Source organism: Petaurus breviceps, unplaced genomic scaffold (assembly GCF_028583685.1).
Source record: "Petaurus breviceps papuanus isolate PSGF00001 unplaced genomic scaffold, PetGlider_PUasm1.0 208, whole genome shotgun sequence".
In the NCBI taxonomy this organism is placed as follows: Eukaryota; Metazoa; Chordata; class Mammalia; order Diprotodontia; family Petauridae; genus Petaurus; species Petaurus breviceps.
The window spans coordinates 8,668,078-8,682,135 of record NW_027185852.1 but is presented as its reverse complement, the minus strand read 5'-3'; the positions used below and the strand labels follow the sequence as shown (position 1 = coordinate 8,682,135).

At 46.0% G+C, this 14,058-nt stretch overlaps 2 protein-coding genes across 4 annotated transcripts in view; one reads left to right on the top strand and one right to left on the bottom strand.

The window, feature by feature from the left end:
* The window catches only part of MIER1 (MIER1 transcriptional regulator), a 65,655-nt gene extending 51,890 nt beyond the window's left edge, over window positions 1-13,765 (top strand). For all 3 annotated transcript variants that reach the window (XM_069093389.1, XM_069093391.1, XM_069093390.1), the window contains 4 exons: window positions 1,434-1,528; window positions 3,621-3,748; window positions 7,631-7,767; window positions 10,764-13,765. In XM_069093389.1, coding sequence (XP_068949490.1) covers window positions 1,434-1,528; window positions 3,621-3,748; window positions 7,631-7,767; window positions 10,764-11,092 — 689 coding nt within the window. In that variant the 3' untranslated portion in view covers window positions 11,093-13,765. The remainder of the gene's footprint in view (window positions 1-1,433; window positions 1,529-3,620; window positions 3,749-7,630; window positions 7,768-10,763) is intronic.
* The window catches only part of SLC35D1 (solute carrier family 35 member D1), a 76,955-nt gene that overhangs the window by 3,468 nt on the left and 59,429 nt on the right, over window positions 1-14,058 (bottom strand). The window lies entirely within an intron of this gene.

Sequence of the window (14,058 nt, the reverse complement as noted above, 5' to 3'; positions counted from 1 at the left end):
TCATCTCCCCTAATAGAATGGCCTGTTCTTAAGGTCTAGGGCACCGTTTCTGTTTTTCGCTCTGTATTCCCAGTTCCCAGCGATACCCGGCAAGTGCTCTGTGCTTAGAAAGAGCCCGTTGGCTGAAACAGAATGAGGCTACATTGCTCTTCTGTGGGGTAGCCACAGCAGTCCAGGCCATCTTCCTGTGACACGTCTCAGGGCCTTTTGCCATCCCAGATGCCCTCCTCTGGGTGCTCTCAGCAGGGAACTGCCACCTTCTTGGTCTTAGAAGCTTAAGCTTTTCTTAACGGGAAGCAAGACCCACGAGCTGGTTTGACTGGCTCGAGCTTGTGGCCCACAAAGACACCCAGATCTTTTTTTCAGAACTACTAGCTATCCATGTCTCTCCTACCCTCTTGGTACATGACCCCACATCAGATTTTACATTTAGCCCCTTGGATTTAATTTGTATCTGCTTTGAGGACATCTTGTTTGTCCCAATAGGATGGGAGATCCGGAGGGCCGGGCCCATGGTGTGTTCATCTTGTTGTGCCCTCCCCCCCCCCCCCATTGCTGTGACATGCAGTCAGCACTAGGTCACAGCTCTGCGGTGCAGCCAGAGGAGGAAAGTTAGGGAAAAGGAGGGCCAGCTGTGCACTCTGATTTCAATGGAGAACCTTTCCAGAGGAGTGTGCCCCAGGGACCTAAGGTCATGGGAGCTCTGACCCACGTGCAGGGAAGCTGAATGTGCTGCAGACAAGTGCTTTGGGAACTACAAAAAAAAATGTGTAATGCTGGGAGGGGCGATCTGAGCCCCTGAATGCACTAAGGGCACCTCGTCCTTGGAGCGAGTTAGAGGGTCTGGTGACCTTGGCTGTTGTCTGTTCCCCCCAGAAGCTGGGGACATGGTTCTTGGGTCCTCCCCTCTGCTCCTGCTGCCTCTGAGAAGTGAGGTTTCATCTGCTTAGCCCACGCCTTTTGTTGCATATCTGACAGCAGGATTCAGCTTAGGGGGCCTGGGGTGTAGAGAAGAGATCCCCATTTTCACCACTAGTGACTGTCCTTTTCTGCAGGTCACCACACTGTGTCTGGAGGTGGCGGGGAGGCTCTCCCTGTGAGCTTGGCCAGCGATGGGATAGTGCACTGCTGGCTTGTAGTTTGCTAAGAGCCAGGGCCTCTTCGTGGACAGGTCGTCTCTGCTTATCCCTCTTTCACCCTTGGGACCTGTCCAGTCACTCATGGAATTTGGAGTGCAAACATGATGGACGATTTTCTAAAATCTGGCCAGCCAGGGACTTAAATAATTTTACCCTTGGTATACAAGTCTTCAGTAATAGGTGGTTCTTTTTTGTTTGAGAAATCTTCCCCTTCCCCCAGAGTGGTTTCATTGGGCTGTTTTTAATACATTTTCCATTTGAGAAACATCTTAAAGTGCAGCTTTCCTGTTGCAGAAGAGCTGTCTGTTTGGACAGAGGAAGAATGCAGGAATTTTGAACAAGGCCTGAAAGCGTATGGGAAGGATTTTCATTTAATTCAGGCTAACAAGGTGAGTGAGGATGAAATGTTCTTTCCACACAAATTGAATTCATAGTAACAGTGATGTGATTTCTTTGGTGTCAGTCTTGATTTCCTGTTTATCATCATCCTTTAACGTAGTTCTAATAAAAGCGCAGATTCTCTGGTCGTTCAGGAATTAGGGGTTGAGCCTGGTTACCCCAACTGGCATTGCTGCCTTCATGCTCAAAGGGCAGCAAAATGGCTTTTTTTATAGATCTATTGATCAAGTTTCTGAAAATGTCTTTTTTTTTCTTCCTTTTGTTAATTTGCATGTGGCAGGGTTATTTGGGGACTGTGTTGGGAATAAGTGATTTGAAAGACTGAGGCATTTGAGATCTGAGACGCCATAGAAGTATTAAATAGTGGTAACACAGAGATGACAAGTGAACCTCAGAGCTACCCATGAATTTGGATGCTGCCCTTGTACTTGGGCCAGGGCGAGCTGACCAGTGTGCACGTCATCACCATGTTAGGGTGTGACAACTTGACTTCAGATGCATTCGTTATCAGTGGCATCAGCCATTAAGCCCCTTAGTGATTGTGGGCCCACTTCATCTGGGTTCCTTTGCTGGTGCTCTGGGAAATGAGGTAACCACAAATTTTTCAAAATGGAAGGAAGTCCTGAGTCGCTCATCCCTGGAAAATGTGAACAATACTCACTAGTCTTTACAGGGCTCTTACTGTATGCCGGGCTTTGTGCCGAGCCCTTTATTATCTCTTAATTCTCCCAATGACCCTGGGGAATGAGTGCTGTTACCCCATTATTACAGAGGAGAACCTGCCCAGGGTCACCCGGCTAGTCAGTGTCTGAGACTGGATCGGAACTCAGGTCTCCCTGTGCACTGTTGGCACCCCCAGCTGCCCCTGATAGACTTGTATTAACAAACCTAAATAGCCAGAAAACTAAGAGGTCCCTAGAATTAGGAACGCTGTGTCATTTAGTGACCATGAATGACAAGAGCTAGTTTTGCAAGTTCAAGTCAGTGAGCCTGGTGGGGGGGCTTCTGCTCGTGGTCCTTAACCGTGAGGGTACCTGAGGCTGGGACCTGCAGAACTTGGGATCTTGGAACTTCCTCACTGTGCCGAGGAAGCCAGTCCAGAGCCAAGCCAGTGCGCTCAGAGGGCGCAGGGAGATGCTGATCTTCTGGCTTGGGTGACAGGAACTCAGGTTCTCCCCCTGAAAAAAGAACAGCGAGGACCCCCATGGTAGCAAAGGGAGGCTTGAGACCAGGCATGTCTCCTCCCAGAGCCCAGGTGGTGACCACACTAGAGGAAGGACAGAGGCCAGGAGGAGAGAAAAAAAGTCACAGGCTAGAGCTGGAAACCTCTGCTTTTAGAATTGAAAATATTGAGGCCCAGCAAGCAGCAGGGACTAATCCAGAGTGAAAAGCACACTGCATTGGGAAGCTGTCAGGGCTGGCCAGGCCTCAGCCCCACAGTGGAGTTTAAGCTGCTTGGAATCTGCTCGTCTTACCCAGAATCCATGTCAGCCCTCCTGGTCAGAGGGAAAAGAAAGCATGTGGCCTCACACCCGCATCACATCAGGAGCTGCAGCCCTGCCTTGGCCCAGCCCCAGGGGTGCTGTCCAGGGTGTCAGTGCTCCGCCACCTCAAATCGCCATGGGACATTCTCCACCCTTTCCTTCTGGAGGGCAAATTAGCTGAATTTTGAGCAGTTTGTTGTTGGTTAGTAAAAATCTTTTTGAATGAGACAGTAAAGCTGGATCCCTTACTCCAGGGGTAAACATTTGTGTACTGCTTTATTTAACAACTAATCTTGAACTGAGATGTTCCTCAAGAAATTCTCTTGTTAACATGTACTTTTCATAGTAGGTGGGAATTTGAATATATTGTATTACAGTGTAAAACATTCAAGGTTTTCAATATATTCTTAGTAAAAGGAACTTTAGAAATATTAACAGCTACTGCATTGTCTTAGAAATTAAATAGTTAAAATTAAATGGTAATTAAATGCCTTTTTAAGGACCAGACAAATTTACTTTGAGAAATTCTGTTCACAAAAGTGAAATAGGACCTTTGAGGAAAAGAATACTATTTAAATCAAATGTTTGTGTTTCCCAGGTCCGAACAAGGTCAGTTGGGGAGTGCGTCGCATTTTATTACATGTGGAAAAAATCTGAACGTTATGATTTCTTTGCTCAGCAAACACGATTTGGAAAAAAGAAATACAATCTCCATCCCGGTGTGACGTGAGTGTTACTGTTCTTTGTTCACCTTTCCCATCTGGTCTTCCCACTGTCCTGAGACCTGGCTCTCGACAGAAATGCAGAGGAGTTAGTCTTAGTGTCAAATCAGTAGTAACTGAATGGTCATTTTGGTAGATCATGTTCATTTCATAAAACGTTTGGAGACGTGGTATGTGTTTCTGCGCTGATCGGATCTAGCATTGACTTCAGAATTGACTTCAGTCTCTTACTGGTGACCTAAGGGTCTCTAGCTAAACTGGCTGTGCAAGTAAACTTTAAATATATGGGGAAAAGTAAGCAGAATCAAGTGATAACTGGGATGGTTTCATCAGCCCACCCTTGAGAGGGAGTGGGTTCTTAAAGATCATTTTCAGTCTCAAGACCTGATAATTGTGAGCAGAGGGGAAGATGGCAGAAGTGTGATGACCGGCCACCCTGGAGAGGCCCTTGGGGCCTGGTGACAGGACCAGGGAGGACCTCAATAATGGGAACAGTCACATTTTGGGCTCTCCCAGCTTCCCTTGGTACTGTCAGGCACCTTTACAAACCACTTTGTAATCTTTAACTGGGATATTTAGCAGGATTCACTTTGGGTCCTAGTATCACCCCCATGGAAGCAAGGTCAGGCAAGCAGGTAAGTGACCTACCCAGGTAACAACTGGGACATGGCAGGGCAGGGAGGGGCCCCAGTTTGGCCAGGGGGAAGGAAGGCCAGTGGACAAGGATCTCCAGGGCTCTGGGCAGAGCCAGATTGTGGGTGGTGTTCTTAAAAGTCAGAGCTCTTCCTGTAGCCAGCAGATGCCTGCCTGATCTAGGGAGGAAATCGAGGCAGTTTTTTTGCTCTTACACAAGCTTCAAAACAGAGGAGCAGGTGCCATCGTGCAGAAGTGTTGAGCCCCCTGGGCCTGCAGATTAAAACATAATTCCAGAATGTCCAACAAAATAAATAAGAATACAGTGAAATCTAGATCATGTTTTTGGTGATTTTCTAAGTTGATATGTGGCCACAGGGATCATTTCTCTTGGAAGTGTGACACCCCTCGATAACTTCTGAATCGGTGCTCTCCCTTCCCTTAGATTTCCTGAACCTTTTTGCTCACAGAAATAATATTGAAAAATTAGTAAGTTTTCTAACTCCTGTGGGATGCAGAGATTTTGCCCTTAGATTTGTTTTTGTTTTTTTAATTTTGCCTTGCATTGAAATGTAAACTTGTGCCTAGTATGTAAGGAATTGTGGCTTTTGGTAGTAACCTAGTTGGCTGTACTCAGGCAATGTTATGTTTTTAAAACATTGAATTTATTAGCCTCCAGCTCTCCTGGAAGTGTCGTTTAATCTGGCTACTCTGTAATCATTGTCTTTGGGATTGAGCCCCTTGATACAGGCACTTTGTTACTATAAATACATACAATATGGGATATTCTGTCCCAAATGATTAGAATTTAAAAATGCAGAAGGCTTGTTTTGTCTCTGCCAACACACTTATTTTCCAGAAATTGCAAAATATAACTATCTGTTTGCTAATATTATTGAATTTCAATATGTAAATTCTAAGTTCAGAGCAACAAAAATGCTTCATATACATTATTTACTTGATCAGAATGTCACCTGAGACTCCTCCAAACCCAGTGTGTCATCTAACAAAAGCCAGCAGCAGCCACGTCACCAGGAACCATTTGAGTTAGTGCTTGTCAGAGCCGGGCTATTTTCTGCGGGGATAGCTGGTCCTGACTGAGCAAGCTGGAGAGCTTGCTCAGAGGAGGCCGCAGGCTGCCCACTGCTGCTGCAGAAGCTTCACTGGCCTGATAAGCAGCCACAGTGTGGTATCAAAGGACCAAACTTAGCTTCTAGTGGGTGTCACCCTCCTCCTCCTCCTGGGGTTTCTCCCTGCATCTGGGATCCACCCCTAGGGACATACCTTCCACAGGTGCAGATTACCACCCTTCTGTGTCTTTTCCCCCCATGGGATCACTGTCCACGTGCTGGGATAGAGCCTTCCAGCATGCTAACGCTGTTCCTCCTGCTGGCCTCAGTCATCCTCCCTGGCTCTTGCTACAGGACTGGCCCATACCCTTTTCTAGTCATGCTTTCTTTTTTTTTTTCCTTCTTTTTGGAGGGAGGAGGGCAGGGCAACTGGGGTTAAGTGACTTGCCCAAGGTCACATGGCTAGTAAGTGTTAAGTGTCTGAAGCCAGATTTGACCTCCGGTCCTCCTGATTTCAGGGCTGGTACTCTATTCACTGCACCACCTAGACACCCCCTAGTCATGCTTTCTTGACCAGCCCACCAAGAGCTTCTCCATTGCCCTGTGGCTCCTGCACAGTCCCATCCACTATGCCATAAAAATAGCATCTTGGGCCTTCCCAGCCCTTTGTTGGCCTTTTTTACTGCAGCAACACATCAAGCCACAGTATTTGGACAAGGTTCTAGAGCGACAATAGTCTCTTATTTATACTATTCTTATATACTTATCCATACTATATACTATGAATAGAGCACTGGCACTGGAGTCAGGAGGACCTGAGTTCAAATCCAGCCTCAGACACTTGACACTTTACTAGCCGTGTGACCTTGGACAAGTCACTTAACCCCAATTGCCCTGCTTTTCCCCCTCCAAAAAGCAAAACAAACAAACATACTATATACTATACCTAGGAAGTATGCTCACACTTATAGTGTACTTAATAGTGCAGTGTAGTGTATAGGCTTGTAGTATAGTATACTTATATACTTAGAGTATATTTGTTCAAATAGTGTATAGTCCTTAGAGTATGCTTATACTTACACACTTATAGCATAGAGTGCTTGTTCTTAGAGTATATTTATATACTTACAGTATATTTATAGTACAGTGTGTAGTACTTACCATGTAGAACACTTGTACTGGTGTGCTCATAGTGCAGTATGCAGTACTTGCAGTGTAGCACACTTATACTTGCAGCATAAGCTCCATGGTGTCCTTTTGCTGCGTGACTCCCGCCACCCTCCCAGGCCAGCTGTTGGCATCTCTCGGCCAGACTGTCACCCGGCTCCTCTGTGGTGCATTGGGCTGGGACAAGCAGATGGAGGCTCAGGGAGCTCTCAGGACCTGCCCAGGTTCACACAAGTCATTTCCAAAGTGGAATTTGAACTCAGCTCCTCTGACTCTAGAAGGAGGGCTCTTTTCTCTCTTCGCTGGTGTGTTGGCCACTCTCAGTCTCACTTCTGCCCATTGCCCTGAGGCAGCTCTCAGGGGCTAAGCACAGCTGGGCTCATTCTTTCTGGGCAGGAGGAGCCTGCAGGCACTCACAGACATCTGTCGTCGCCCCTCCTCCACATCCCCTCCTGAATCAGAACATCCCCAGTTCTCTCCCTGTCTCCAGGCGGCATGCTAGTGAAGCTTGACTGCTGTAATGGCTCTCCAGGGCTGTCATTGTGCCTCCTAGGTGTGCCCAGTACAGCACCTCCTTAATCTCGCCTTTTCTGCATTACTGCTGTACTGAGGGTCAGTCATCCTCTGATTTTAGAACTGGAAGGTCTGAAGTAGGTTATCTGGCCCGATATTCTCATTTTACAGATGAGGGAAGTAAGGCAGAGGAGATGACGATACCCTTCTGGGTATTTCACGCGGGCTTTGTCATGTGGCTTTCATGGACCTTGGGGTCCAGTAAGAGAGACCCAAGCTGTGATGGAGAGGGGAGGGCACAGCCTCCAGTGTCATTGGTCAGCGGCGTGTGCTGTTTCCAGCAGCGTATCTCAGCTGAGGCTTTCCACACACATGCCCAGAGCTTCGGCGTGTTACTGAACTGGATCTTATTGGGAAGAACTAGGGTGATTGTTGCCATTAATAGTCACTTACTTTTAATAAGGACCGAGTATTTTTTACCTGGTTTTGTTTCATTTTTTAAGGGATTATATGGACCGGCTCTTGGATGAAAGTGAAAGTGCTGCCTCCAGCCGGGCCCCATCCCCTCCCCCAACAGCCTCCAACAGCAGCACCAGCCAGTCAGAGAAGGAGGATGGTGCAGCTAACAGTAATCAGAATGGTAAGCCACTGGGCCTTCGGAAAGGAGCAGGTCACTGTCTGTGTGAGAAGGGGCAGTTGGGATGCCTGGGGACAGCCCCAGGGGCAGGTAGGACATTGATGGGCAGAGTTTACTAACCACAGACATTTCTAGAACCCTCGGCTTTGTCTGGGTCTTCAGAGGTTCTAACGTGACCTGTAGCATAAGGCTCAGTTTTCTGACTCTGGATCAGGGGGTCGTCACAGCACCCTGAAGCATGGTTCACGTTTCAAGATGACTTTTCTTTCCAAATGATTTCAATTTCCTGTAGGAACAATTTCTAATCAAAAACGTCTCAGATGAGTCTTAGTGCCCTGTAGATAGTGACCACAGCTCCTCAAACACTGGCCTGTCTCTCTGGGGCACTGCTGGGATGAATCCTTGCCTTGCCAAGACAGAGAGTCTGAATGTGGGACGTTGGATGTTGAGGCTTCCTAGATCATAGGGACCATTCAGTTTGATCCCCTCATTTCACCCGTGACACAGAGAGCTAGAGAGGCAATGCCTCCCGTCCTGCTCGACTTAGGCATTTGCACCTGGCTTAGCATCTGTGAATGGGTGATGATGTCAGGTGGAGACCCTGCTTCACAGAATCTGTGTGAGCTGTGATAAAATGGTAAGATAGCTCAGTCAGAAGGACTTAAGAATCCCATAAACAGCTCTGAAAATGTCTGCTACTGCCCCCACTGCTGTTAGTGAAGATGGTGCCTTGATCATGTTCACCCAGATAATAAAAAGCACAGCTGGGATTCATGGGCCAGGGTGGCCTAACAAACACTTGATCAGAGATCAGTGCAGAGCGAGCCAGGTGTCAGGATGGGAAAGGGTGACCAGAGCTCCCCACCTCTTCTGAAAAGGGGTAGTATTGCAAACGTGGGCCCTTTGGAAAACTGGAGATGTCTTGTTATCCCTCAGAGCCAAAAAGACTTCAGAGGACGTCCAGGCTGAAGAAGGAAAGGGAAGGAAGGACACTCTGCATTTGCACACCCAGTTAGAGACAGTGGATACTGGTAGCATTACAGGAAGAAGAAAGCCCCAGAGTCCCACAAGTTCCCAGCAGGAAAACCCTGTGGGGGGACCAGGCAGGCAGACTGAACCTCCCCTCTATTACTGAGGATGCGGCATCTCTGCCTGAGACCCACAGCCAGAACCGGCCTCTAGGATAGGCTGGGCGCAGTGAAAGGTGACAGTGCCCAGCTCAGGGGCTCATCTTGAAGGGCACATCCTGGGACGCAGGAAGCCCTGTCTTGATAAGGTGCCCCCAAGGTCCTCGTTTCCAGCTACCTCGTGTGTGCCATCTTCCCCATTAAGGGGATGAGCTCCTTGAGGGAAGAGATTCATTTTTTCTTATTTGCACCCTGGGCACCTCGCAAGACCTGGCACATAGTAGGTACTTAGTAAGTATTTGTTGAATTAAAATTAATGAGAATGCTTTAAAAACAATTTACCCAGGTTTTAGCAAAGCATCTGTCAAATCAGGATGTCATGGCTACATAATAGTTTAAATAAGAATTAGAAATTTGAGTGAACTTCAAGATGGAGATGACAGCAAAGCCAGAGCAACCCCCAGTATGTTTTTGGGACTTTGTTGGGAGACATGGGGTCCAGGTGATTTCCTTGTGCTGTGCCCTGCTCAGACTCCTCTGTCCACCTTGGGCTCAGCTCATGGCTCCATATTTCTGAAGGACGTTCAGCCGAAGGAATGGGGTGTTCATCATTATTAGGCATTGGGGGTGGGCTGGAAGGCTGCCTTTGGGCACAAGTCTGGCTTGTTTCGTTTGGCCCCGGGGGGGGCAAAACCAGTGACCAAGGCAGCATTTGTAGAAAAGCACATTGAGGCTCACTATGGAGAAAAATGTCCTCCCGAGCAGAGCCATCCAGAGAGAAAGGAATGGGCTTCGTGAGCTAGTGGGCTCCCCTCCACCCCTGCTTCGAGGCGTGGAATTCTGTAAAGCTGTGGGTTGGACCAGCCAGCTTCCAAGGTCCCTTCCAAGTAGATCCTGTGGTTTCTCTCAACTAAATCCTTCAGGCAACAAGAAAGCCACTCCCTCCTGAGGGTTGCCCCTTCTAATCACTGGCTTCTTCCCTCCCCCAGCAACATTAAGCTTTGAAGAACTTAGCTGATGTTGGGGCATCGAGCTGACACAGGCCTAGAGTCAGGAGGACCTGAGCTCAGATCCAGCTGCAGACAGCTGCCTCAGTTTCCTCAGATCATAATAATAGCACCCCCCTCACACGGTTGTCCTGAGGCTCCAGTGAGATAGTATTTGTCAGGCACTTGACAGATCTTTTCAGGCTCTGTAAATGGTGGCTGTTCCTGTGATGACATTGCCGCTCTTAGGGTCCTGAGTTCTGCATGTGGGCACCCACTGCCTCATGTCTGTCTCTTCTCAGGCTGCCCGTGCAGAGCTGAGGCCATCCTCTATGGGTTTGCTTCTGACTCTTGGTATGAGGGAATTGGTTAAATAGGAAGAAGAGGAATAATGTCAGAAGTGTCCTCCAAAAGACCTCAAGTCCCTTGTCTAGTGACAGTGGAGCCCCTTCCATCAGGCTCGTGAGGCAGGCCCTACAGGCACTATTGGACGTAGGGGCCAGAAGATGGAAGAGGCCTCATTGCTTGGCCTTTCCCACCCCAGAAGGGCCCAGGGCTGACCTGTATTTCTTGTATTCTTTGGAATCTGTTCTGGCAGCTTTTAGCACTAACATCCAGTGCCGTGGTGGTAAGATTTCAGATGGGTTAAAACCCATTTCAATTTTTAGATGGACTGAACACTTGGACTTTTTCCTCAGCATCACATTAGGCTGTAGAAAGGGTTTTGTGTACTCAAAATGTCATAGAAAGACACCCATCAGTACTAGATCAATGCTACTTTGTCCTTTAACTAGACAACAAAATATGCTCTGATTTCTGGGCCTTTCCATTTTCAGGGAATTTTGTCATGGCCAGACTGACCGCTTCATGTGCTTCCTTTGCTCAGGCATATCGTCAAACGGCCCTGGGGAGGTCTCAGGCAAAGATGAAGTCAGAGTTGAAGGATTGCTCATGAATGGGCCCACTAGTGGGAATAAGAAGCCCGTCCACACAGACGCGAACACGAATGGCTATGATGCTGACGGCCTGCCCGGCGACCTCAAGCTTGCTCACGGAGCTGCCAAGAATGAAAATTATTTTGATGATAAAAATGAGAGGCCTGCCAAGCGGCGAAGGGTTAGCAGCAATGGCAGAGAAAGCCCAGGCTCTTCAGAGTTTTTCCAGGAAGCAATCTCACATGGGAAGTTTGAAGAACTGGAAAACTTAGATGACTAGATGTGAGGGCTGTTTTTTATTCTTTGGAGTAATTTCTGGTGCGACTACAATTTTCAGGGTTGATGGGTTACCTTAAGTTGATTTCCTTGAAGCACTCAGTCGAAATCTGACATTTTAAATTGGATTTTAATTTTAGGTGACAGTTTGTATTTCTGCCTTTAGCAGAATTTTTTACTTCTGCTATTTTAAAGACCCTTTTAAATGTTGAGAACTATAGTCAACAAAGTCTGTACATTCATCTTTAACAACAGAGAATCCTATTACAGAATCTTAGAGGCATATTTTAATACCAAACCCTGTTATTCTGAGTTTGAGGTTTGGTGGGGGGAGGGGGGTGGGATATGTGGGAACTGGGGAAGGTTGGTTTGTATTTAATTTGAAAAATCTTCTGCTTAACACCAGCTTTTCTGCTGTTTTTTTTTTTAATGTCTAGTAGACCAGGAAATAGACATTGCCATTTTTCTCTCCATACAAATTGGGTGTCATATTATTGAGGAAACCCTTATGAATCCTGAAAGTTATGCTAGCATGATTTTTTTATATATAGAAATTAAAAAATAAACCAAGTCAGGTTTGTGTATGTACAATTGTTGACATCAGTGATGTCTTTCATATTCTTATCTGGGCTTAAGAAATACATGCTGTATTTTTCCAGATTCTTTGTAGCCTTTGGAAGATTTTTACAGAACTTATGTCTTGATTGAGCTGTCCTTTCTTAATACAAAAAGCTTGTATAATTTTCTTAACTTGTACAGTTGGTAAACTTTTATGAGAAGAGTTGATATTCTGAGTCTGTCAGCTTCATTTTATTTTGCTAAAGTCCTTTTCTAATGAATTTTTAAGTGTTTGTGTAGTATCTATGTCATCTTTTCTTATTCAGATGGTTAAAGCATTCATAGAGAATTGTGAGAATCTGATTTTTTCAATTTCTACTTTAGGATAAATCGTGAGTTTCGAGAATTCTGAAGTGATGCATGATGCTTGTATTGCACAGACTTTTGCATTTGTTATGTTTTCAATTTTATTTTTGCAGCAACAAGAGCTTAATGTCAGCTTAAGTGCTTAACTTTAACTCAGACGTGTTGGCCAGAGTCCTGCTCAGTTATTTTTATATGCATATCAAAAGGACCCCATTTTTGCATTTAAGATGAGCATGGAGGGAATGAGAACAGGTGGTTCAGTTCTGTTTGTGGGAATGAAAGGACAGTGTGTTCTCTGGTCATTGGCAGAAGTGTGTCTCTCCTGTGGGCAGGTCACATCAAGTGTCTTTGATTTTATGCAGGAAAATAAGAGAGAACGTGTGCTACCTTCCCAAAAACAATTCTTCCATTTTCAGCTTGGGGAGGAGCTCTTCTAAAATTGAATTCCAGAGGCTTTATTGTAGCCATGGGTACAGAGTGATGGAGAGAAGAGGAACCATTTCCCTGGAGAAGTGCGGGCTGGGAGTCTTGCTGAAAATCGTCTTAGTAGGCAGCACGTGGGCCACCTAGACACTCCTGTACAAACATTTAGAAGTAATTTTGCTAAGTATCGCACAGATGTATGCATTGTAAACACCTCCTTCCCTTTTCTGCATGGTGGCCAGTGGCTCAGGAGGTACTTTGACCCAGCCAAGAGGTACTTTGTGGTCCTCTGAATGGCTCTGCTGTGGGCCCTACAAAGAGCTCCTGGCCCCCTACTGAAAGCTGCTTCCCTCACCGGGGTGAACAACATTTTCTTTTCTTCCTGCCCCAGATCAGTGTTAAAAGCCATTTTAGAACATTTTAATTTCCTAGGATGGACATTCACAGATTTTACCCAGTGTCTGAATGGTAGCGTGTGTGGGGGGTGGTGACCCAACATTTCCGTTCCTCTGGAATGGCAGTAGCTTTAGCAAAGGGGTCACAATCCGTGTTCTTCATGAAGTCCAAAGATGGTCTAGAGAAGATTCCAAGGGAAGACTGGTGCTGGTGTCAGAGACCTATTGTCACTTTTGTTTTAAGAGAAAAAGAAATGCATCCTTGTTTTCCAGTTGGTAAACTGCAAACCCATTTTATAGGAAATCTAGAAGTCATTTGTCCTCAGGCCTGATTGCAGAGAGGGGGGCAGTGTCCGTGCTCAGGAATGGTGCTTTTTTGCCCTCTCAGTGTGAAGGTGTCCCTAGAGGACGACATTCCGTGACGTGGTCTGATGTAGGAAGCTCAGCTTTGCCTGAAGAATGGAATTGGATTTTCCTATTTGTGTTTATACAGGTATTTTACGTGATCATTTTTTCTTGTTCTTCAGCATACAGCCACTATAACTTGAGAGGCCATTGCACTATTAGTATTTTAAGATTTTTAGTGATGTCATGAATTTAATTTGCCCAAGTAAAATTCACTCTGATCCAGAATCAGTCCCACCTTGGCATGTGTGGTGCACGGTGTCCAGGCAAACAGTCAGGAAATGATGTTCTCTTTTATGGAGTTCTTTCAAATGTTTGCAGAATCAGAAATTCAGTTCAACAGAAATCTTTGGTTGAGCTTTAAAATAGATTTGAAGGGATATTTTAAAAGACTAGGCATTCAAAAATTATGGATTAGATTTTTTAAAATTCCTGCATAGTAATTTTGCACTGTAAGTAATTTCCAGTTCTCTCCCTGATCCCTGTCTGCAATTCTGAAAAAAGCTTATTAAAATATTTTTTTAAACATGTCCTTGTGTTAACCAAATTCTGTGAGTATTTCTCCATCATTTTTAAGAGGGTTTAATTCTAGAGGCAGTGTTGGGAGGGAGCCACAGATAGGTGGATTTCCCTGTCGGTTTATTAAAGACCAGGATCCGTCTGCAGCCCTTTGTTTCCCATGGCACTCTGATCTTGGCTTTCTTGGAAGAGCTTTTTCGGGTGTTCTCCATTTTTAAATGGCCCCTCTTACTTAATCTCCATTTCTTAACCCCTTTCCACTGGATGCCTCAGGACTACTTCTTCTTAGAGTCCAATAGATAAG